Genomic DNA, 9299 nt, shown 5'->3' with positions numbered 1-9299 from the left:
ACTTTGATATTGCCTCACTGTTCTTGCTTCCTTGTGTTCAATTTGAAACCATCTATTATTTTCCACTTAGTCAGTAAACATTTTAGAGCAAAAGCTGTTTTCTTAACAGTTTACACAGTGGGGTCTTGAACTCAAACTAAGGCCTCTAGATATGATATTAGACAAAATTTTACTCAAAAATCTTCTCAAAACCTTAAAATGTTTGCTATTAAAACAGCCAACCTGAACCAAAATGATCACAGTTCTACTGCAAAAAAACTAAGTTTACAACACAAATGTGAAAGGTTGTTACTCACTGTATAAAGATCTGTTGAGAGTGTCTCAATTGAAGGCTTAAGACTTTCAACTGCTTTTAACCCATCCTGAAAGAAACTTAAAAAGAAAACCAAAAAGCAAACTGTTATTAAACTTTAATTTGTATTTTCTGTTTAAAAAGTTGCCAAAGGAAGACATGCATATTATTATGCCATGCCATAAACTTCAAAACATTAACATCTATTTTTTATGCATTTTTGACTGATCTACCTCTTTATTTCCATTGTAGCTTATTCCAACATGCAAAATCCCCAATTAGATTCAGAACTGCCACAATCCATTGCCATAGAAGTTTGCCTCATTCTCACCTCAAATACAGGTTCTCATGCCACTTTTTGAAGGCCCAGAACAAGCAAGATTCATTTGTAGAACATCAAAAGCTCTAGTGGATATAAAATAATTGTGACTTCTTGGAGTCCATTAATTTTCCTTCTGATACTGTCTTCCTACTAAAGGAAAACCCCTTTGTTTCCCAAGCATTAAGGCTTATATGCAAACTGAATATGCTACGTGTTACTGTATCATATGTATTTTTGTATTGGCACAGTAATGTTACCTATGCCAGCTCTTTAAAAAAAAAGTGAGATTTAGAAAATAAACCACAACTACACACACATTTGATTAAAAACTGCTGCATCATTTGCAATAGAAAGTATTTTCACTCTGGGAAGCAGACACGAAAGTGACAACACAACACTTACATTGAAATTTTATTAGATGGACAGAGAAGATGAATGACATACTACAAGTAAAACTGATTTTAAAAGCAATATAGCTATATAGGGAAGAATACCTACATAGATACAGACTAGTCTTTTAAGATGAAAGCTTACTGATTTGAACAAGTAACACAGTGGCTCTTACAAGTTTATAGCTGTGACCGTATTGCTGTATTACTGATCTCTCAGACTACCATAAATAAAAAATTATTCTAATGAGAACTTTGTGTTTTATTACCAAGTCCTTCAATTAATTAGAAAAAGTGATTCTTTCAATATAGTTTTATCCCACTGCTTATGCAATGCATTTTTCTTGAGCACAGAATTAATTTAGATCTCTAGATACACTCAAAAAAGCCTGTCAAAACTAATGGACCACTAACTAATAGACCAAGCTAATAGCTTTGTTTCAAGAGTAGTTTATAAAATATGCCAAATTATTGTGCAGCACTCCTTTGGAACAGACAATTACACTCTTTGGGACTAGCTCAATCTCAGAATATGTTTCAAATACAGTAACAAAAGCAATGACTAATCTATGACAAAAGCAATTTGTCAAAAGACATCAGTGAGAACAGTTGAATCTTAAGCTTTTGAAAAATCTAGAAAAATGTTATGATGATGTTGGAAGTTTAAAACAAAACATTGCTCCAGTTAATGTGTAGATATAAAGAAAATAAAACATACTTGCATTGAGCATGAAAATACTTGATCAAGTTCTGAAGCAAGTCCACTCCTTTTTTAATCTTGATTTCATTGACTTTCAGCAGGTACTGTTAAAACAGTAATTCACAACAGAAACTATTACTGCTACAGTATTTTTTAACATTTTATTTTCAGTTATATTCTGACAAGCTTTAACAGTTGCAAACTTGGAAGACCTAAAAGAGAATGCCTGAAGCAGTGGCTTCAAGGGTTAAGGACACAAAAGCAATTGTTGTCACTGCTGATTTTGATGCCTGGTGGGGGGGGATACTTCACTATCATTTAGCCCAAATATTCAAAACATCATTCATGGCTCCTAGTGGAAGCCTGTGTTAAAGGAAGCAGTAAAAAGGTTTGTGTAGTAAATTTAGCAATCCATTCTTAAGCCTAGCAGCCCATCTAGGTATCTGTCTCACTAGTTGTTAAATTCATTGCCAAGTAGATGTCATTAAGGAAGAAAAATAGCTTTCTCAAAACCAGTAAGGGATTATTTTAACCATATTTTAAATCTGCCCTCTGATTTTGTTTTCTCTATCAATTCCCTATACATAGTAATTACAGCAAATTACAGTTTAGCAAGAAATTTTAGAAATCTAATGCCAAGCTACAAAAAAACCCAGAGTGTAATTAGTGTCCTTTTGCATCAGGCACAAAGTCAGTATTAAGTGACAGCTCCTCCCTGGAACGCCATAGCACAGATGATGTCAGCATGCAAGCAGAAGTAAGACTGACCAAATATTTACAGGAGTCCTTAACTGTCCATTAAATAAAAACAATTTTTAATCCCTGTTTTGACAGTGACCTCCAAGTAAAGGAGTGAATGTCTTCCTAGCAAAATTCTAATGCATCTGGCTTTCCCCTATATGCAATATACCCTAAATATTTTAACCCACTAAAATAAAGCAGTACCAAATGTCAGCTTTCAATGTTGCAGTTTTTTATGCTGGTTCAGGTGAACAGATAATTAGCCTAAACGTAGACATGTGTGCTGGATAGTATTCAGTTAGTTTGAAGAATCACCTCTCCAGCTCCTGTTAATTTAAAATGGAGCTCAAAGGCATTTGGTATTCAGTTCACTTTCACAATTTATGGAGAACTAGCCTATACTTATGACAGGATTTCAGTATGTCACACTTTTGGTTTACTATCAGAACAAAGTACCCTCTTAGGACTATTAAGAGGTAACCAAGTATAAACTTATTTTCCAAAAAAAACCTCAGAAGAAATACAGGATACACTTCAGCCATTCCACATTAAGGTAACTTGATCCATTTTATTAACACTACAAACAACTAAAATGAAGTCCTCCTTTACTGTGACATGGGAAGAGAGATGCATCTGTTCTCAGTTGTTTCTTAGCAAGGATATAGATGGGCAATTAGCTGGCAACATCCATGTATTTATTGGGTACTCAAATCCCTACATCAATTTTGAATACTTTAATCTGACTCTGTATAGGAATGTGAAGCTTTTCTACTAAGTATCTGTGCATGCAGTTGCTAAAAATAGTATTCAGGGCAACTGCTGTTAAGCTATGTTGGCGTATGAATCAAATTAGCTCTACTAATCTTAGTAAAAACAGAAGAAACACCCATGGTATATTTCTGAGTTAAGGCATAGAAAGAATGAACACGGCAACCTGAATTCCCAACCATAGAGTCTGCAATACCCTTAAATGAATCAAACAAAAAATATTCACATCAGATTTGATATACTGCAAGAATCACAAAGATTTCAAAGTAGAAACATTCTGAAACATCTTGAAAGACAACTGGATTCCATCCTTAGCACATTTTTTTCAGCACCAGCCGAACAGCGTGCTAGACTGGAGTCTCTCCTCGTAATAACACAACAGCTGTCAGCATAAGGAACAATTCAGAGAATGTTCTAGTGCTTAAAATAACTTATAGTGAAGTAGTAGTGTAAAGGTTTATTTATTATAATCCCTAAGTGTTTAACTGAGCTTTGTATTATTTCTTTATTCTACAATTCATTTGCTAAGTGAAATTAGAAAAGACTTAAATTCCCTGCAAAGTTAGCACATCAGAGTAAAAAAACAGTGTTTTACCAATGGAGTCCACTAATAACGTGGCACTTCCCTTTAAAATCACAGTCACCACTAAACAACTGGGTCTTTCAAAATTTTCCTAAAAATATTAGCAGAACAATATAAATTTCATACCAAATCTTACCTCACACATTTGTAACTGGAAAAACCTTCTTTCTTTCTCCATCTCTTCTGCAATTTCAGCTCCACTTATTTCTGTACGGATCATCCCATGCAGCTTAGCATGCTCTTTTTTCTCCTTCTCTATTTTTGTACTATAAGGCAAACAATCAGTCAATGAAGTGAGAAATCCACAGCCTCTCAGGAAATCTGACTATTCACAAAGTCTACTGACAGATGCAAAGCCAAAGTCTTGTAGCTTTGAATATGACTTACTTCCAGATGACACTTCATTTGAAATTTGACAATGACTAAAGATCAGCACTGACATACAGTAGCTGAAATCTAATTCAATCATCTGTTACAATAATGTCCTGATAGATATTCCAAAAGAAGGTACTAAGTGAGTGGAGGATTCTAAGTTCTTCCCTGAAACAAAAAAAAAAAATAATCCAGAAACAAAAAACCGAATTTTAATTGAAAATGTAGGGGATATTTAATCCCCACAGACCAAACACTGGTTAACAGAGTTCAATTATGTCATCGGATTTATTGAGTCTTGCCTGTCATCAAGTCATCTTCTATATATACAGGGTTTCCTAAGCCAAAATCACAGTTGCCATCTCTACTTGCTGCTGAGCCAGTTGGCACTGGGAATGCCGGCCGGCCGGCTGTGTTGCAGACTTCAAAGTCTGCTAGACCAGCTGTCCTAATTCCCTGAAAGTTTCCATGAACATTTTCCAAGAGTTCTGAATAAAACAGGTTCTCCTGCAGAATGTAAATGAATAACCAATGCTGACACACAGTGTAACTCCCTTAAACACACTTAGGCATGTTACAGCTAATTCTCCATGTTATTTCTAAAAGCAGTAGCATAATCATACTATCCAGTTAGACGAGCCTGATATGAAAAAAAGATACTATTAAAAGAAACATATGAGGGTGTTTACTTTCTGGAGAAAGACTTTTAGTTTGCCACTTGTACTGTTTGGAAGCTGAAAATTCTGGAAAGAGCTTCCTGAGGAAATGCTACACTGCTTTTGAACAGGAGGAAGCATTACACAGAAATACAGGAAGCAGAAGAGAGGAACAAATAACACACACACTGCTGTACCTCCTTTTGGGCAGTCAAGTGTCTCTCAGCTGTCTCTCTGAAAAGATGACATGTCTCAAGTGCCCTCTTAACCTGATGTTAACGTTACCCAAACAGCTTACAGGAAAACATCCTAGATGGTCTAAGGACTTCTAGTCAACAACATATTCTGTACTTACAATCCTCAAAAAGGAGGAACTGCCTCCTCTTACACCTCAAGCAGCAAGGGAAAACTAGAACTAATCCCATTAATCTCACCCCAGAACATTCCCACAGGGAAACATTTTGAACAGCAATTCAAAAAGCCCAACTGCGCTCTCAGTACTGGCAGGCACAACAAAGCCAGCCCTGTGCAGGATTCCAGCACCAGCACATCTAGCCAACACTGCACTCCTCAGCCCTTCGTGTCCCGCCAGAAGCAGACATTCAGAAGGAAGCACCTCTCCTTTAAATAAATACTCTGAAAACCTTCACTTGCCTAAATAAAATCTCAACTAACTCCAGAATGCTGTCTTCATCAAAAATAAGCCTGTACTCTTACTCACTGCCCATTATGCCATTTTGTAGCCAGAGAATACAGAGTCCAAGCATAAGAACTAACCAGACATCAACCGTGAACAAGAAAGATAAACCATTACAAAAAGCTCCACAGAAAACAACAAATAAGCAGCTGCTTTCTAGCACACACTCTAGGAGAGTTTATATCATACTTGATAGTTCTAAAAGATTCACACCTCAGAGCAAAGATCCACCATAGTTTTAGTTCTCTGTTTCCACGTTAACTTAATTCACGAGACCATAGAATTCACTGAAATGTAAGTCAAGTCTAATAACTATCAACTGCCACTGTATTTATTTTCACTGTTAACAGAGAACAATACCCAAACATGGGATGACGCAATCACCTCCAAAATTTTAAGAGCTTATTAATATGTCATGAGGTGTCTCTAATGCTCATTAAAGCAAAGGATGACTAATACTGCCGAAGAGTCAAACATTATGCACGATATTACAGCATACATAGTTTTAATAAATTTAATTCCTTTTAAAGAGTGAGCTAGATTGTGCTGAAAGAGTCCTTGCCATCATAGAATCACAGAATAGTTTGGGTTGGAAGGGACCTTAAGGATCATCTAGTTCCAGTCCTCTGCCACAGGCAGGGACACCTTCCACTAGACCAGGTTGCTCAAAGCCCTGTCCAACCTGGCCTTGAACACTGCCAGGGATGGGGCAGCCACAGCTTCTCTGGGCAACCTGTGCCAGTGCCTCACCACTCTCATAGTGACAATTGTTTTCCTAATATCTAATCTAAATATACTCTCTTTCAACTTGAAGCCATTACCTCTTATCCTGTCACTACATGTCCTTATAAAAAGTCTCTCTCACCACTTCTTAAATCATACTCCACAGGCAAAAAATAGTTAAACAGAGACTAAAGCATATTGAGATCTACCAAGTAATTCAGAGAAATAAGCCATCCTTGAAGCCATTTGCTGGAGCTTCAGGCTCCATGGCATCAAAAACTTCAGAGATGCTTTACAAAATAAACCAAACCACCTCTCAGTTAACAAGTACTAAAGATACATGATGGTGCATTTCACTTTTGCATTTCATTATTATTTATTATTTTAGTCTCTAACTAGATTTTCAGCTTTGTAACCCAGAATTTAACCTGTTCTTTTGCTACAGTACTAGACTACCTCCTATCTGACTGATACTACAAAGCACTTTGTTTCTAGGGAAACAAAGAAACCACGTACAGCAGTGTTGCATTCGTATCTTCTGATTGCTACATGTGGGCTGTGCTTCCTATGAAAATGTTAGAGATGACTCAACTTCAGGTACTATTCTGCTGTGGCAAAGACAATTCTATGCTGTATCACTGTGAGATTGCCAAATATTGCAGGGCATTCAATGTTCCAGACAGATCAACTGTCCTGGGTCCAGCTACAGCAGTCATTTTTTCTCCTTCTTAGTAGCTGGTGCAGTGCTGTGTTTTTGACTTTCAGTCTGGGAACAATGCTGATAACACCGATGGTTTTAGTTGTTGCTAAGTAATGTTTAATCTGACCAAGGACTTTCTCAGTCTCATGCTCTGCCAGAGAGGAGGGGAAGCCAGGAGGAAGCAGAGACAGGACACCTGACCCAAACTGGCCAAAGGGCTATTCCATACCACACGGTATGTCATGCCCAGTATATAAACTGGGGAGAGTTACCCGGAAGGCCCAGATCGCTGCTCGGGTCGGGCTGGGTATCGGTTGGCGGGTGGTGAGCGGTTGTGTCCTCTCCCCTTGTTATTTCCCTTATCATTATCATTGGTAGCAGTAGTGGTTTGTATTATACCTTAGTTACTGGAGTGCTCTTATCTCAACCCGTGGGAGTTACATTCTTTCGATTCTCCCCCCGATCCCTCCGGGAGCGGGGAAAGGAAGAAGAGGGGAAGTGAGCGAGCGGCTGCGTGGTTCCAAGTTACCGGCTGGGCTTAAACCACAACAAAATTAGTAAGAAAATTGGGAAAACACTAAAAAAATCCTCTAGAAGCAATAAGGAAACAAATGTTTTGTAAAGCTGCTATTTTTGAAGCTCATGCCGCACATGTATCACATACACAGACTCTGCTGACTAAGATATAAAACTGAGCACACTGCAGTCCATTTACAATGCAGCTGCACTAATACGCAGTGAGCTCATATCTGTGTAACAGACAAGTGAAGCTGAAATACAGGGTAAAGAATTACAGAGAAGTCGAACAGATACAAAATAAACAGTCTTGCCCACTCACTTGCTACTACATGGCTATTTTTACAGCTCCAATTTGAAAAGCAACTATTTTTCAATATCAATTTTAATTAGTATTTCAAAGAAGTCAATTTTGTCATATAGATCGTGGTATAAATAAACATCAAAGTAGGCATATTTATTTTTTAAAACTTTAAAAAGGATGAGGCCTATTTTCCTGTTTAACACACCAGAGACTGGTATTCATTTTCAGCCAGTGAACAAGGGTAAACAACTAGAACACACTGTGTATGTGCAGCAGCAGTGAACTGGCTGGCTGGGCAGCAACTCTTTCTTGCTTTTTCTCTTTCCCCATACAGCAGTAAGCCAGGCTGACTCTGGGTACGGACGTCAGAAGGTGCAGGGACTGGGAATAACACCTCGAAGGCAGACTCAAATAGAGAGCACTCTGGAAAATGGAAGGCTTCCAAGGGTTATTATGTTTGACAAAATAATATTATACATTATAATTTCAAGTATCCTTTCTTTGTCTAGTCTTCCTTTTCAGCCTGACTCTCCAAGTTCAGCTCTGACACTCTAGCCTTTCAGTGAAAGAGCCTCCATCTACTGTCTGCCAAGGTTGACGGCAGGATATCTTATCACCCAAGTCCTGAAGGGAGAAGTTATCTTTTCCTTTTGGAAACACAAGAAAGCTTTCCCTTTCACTCCTGCACTGGAGGATTAGGGAGAAGAGGGCAGAATAAGCAAAACGTGCCCAGATCTTTGCAGTATTTCATCCCTAATATCTGCGAATTCATTCAAAGCTTCTTCCATTTAATTAGAAGGTAATCTCTTTCAAAATAAAAATACTTAACATGAAAACTCAGGCTCAAAGCAGTATATTGTGGATATGGTTTATGTAGATTTTAGTAAAGCCTTTGATACCATTTCCCAAGCATAATTCTGGAGAAATTGGCTGCTTATGGTTTAGATGGGTACACTCTTTGCTGGGTAAAAAACTGAATGGATGACAGAGCTCAAAGAGTTGTGGTGAATGGAGTTTAACCACTACTAAGTCACTACTAAGGTTCCCCAGGGCTCAGTACTGGGGCCAGTTCTGTTCAGTATCTTTATCAGTGACCCGGATGATGGGATTGAGTGCACTCTCAGTAAATTTGCAGATGACAGCAAGTCAGATGGAAATGCTGATCTGCTGAAGGATAGGAAGACTCTGCAGAGGGATCTGGACAGGCTGATTGATGGGCTGTGACCAATGCTATGAGGTTCAACAAGGCGAAGTGCCAGGTCCTGCACTTGGGCCACAACAACCCCACGCAATGCTACAGGCTTGGGGAAGAGTGGCTGGAAAGCTGCTGGTAGAAAAGGACCTGGGGGCGCTGACTGACGGCTGCTGAACAGGAGCCAGTTTGTGCCCAGGCAGCCAAGAAGGCCAATGACATCCTGGCCTGTATCAGCAATGGTGTGGCCAGCAGGGCCAGGGCAGTGATCATCCCCCTGTACTCAGCACTGGTGAGGCTGCACCTTGAATCCCGTGTTCAGTTCTGGGCCCCTCACTGCAAGA

General features: G+C 38.6%; 1 protein-coding gene across 1 annotated transcript in view; it reads right to left on the bottom strand.

Moving 5' to 3' along the window:
- ASAP2 (ArfGAP with SH3 domain, ankyrin repeat and PH domain 2) overlaps positions 1-9299 on the bottom strand; it is a gene marked incomplete at both ends in the record, with an annotated part of 51437 nt that overhangs the window by 21681 nt on the left and 20457 nt on the right. Inside the window, 3 exons of the mRNA XM_010021321.1 lie at positions 297-372; positions 1722-1807; positions 3932-4061. Of these exons, the coding sequence (XP_010019623.1) occupies positions 297-372; positions 1722-1807; positions 3932-4061 (292 nt within the window). The remainder of the gene's footprint in view (positions 1-296; positions 373-1721; positions 1808-3931; positions 4062-9299) is intronic.

Source organism: Nestor notabilis, unplaced genomic scaffold (genome assembly GCF_000696875.1).
Source record: "Nestor notabilis isolate BGI_N333 unplaced genomic scaffold, ASM69687v1 scaffold7589, whole genome shotgun sequence".
NCBI lineage: Eukaryota > Metazoa > Chordata > Aves > Psittaciformes > Psittacidae > Nestor > Nestor notabilis.
This window is presented reverse-complemented; position numbering and strand designations above follow the sequence as displayed.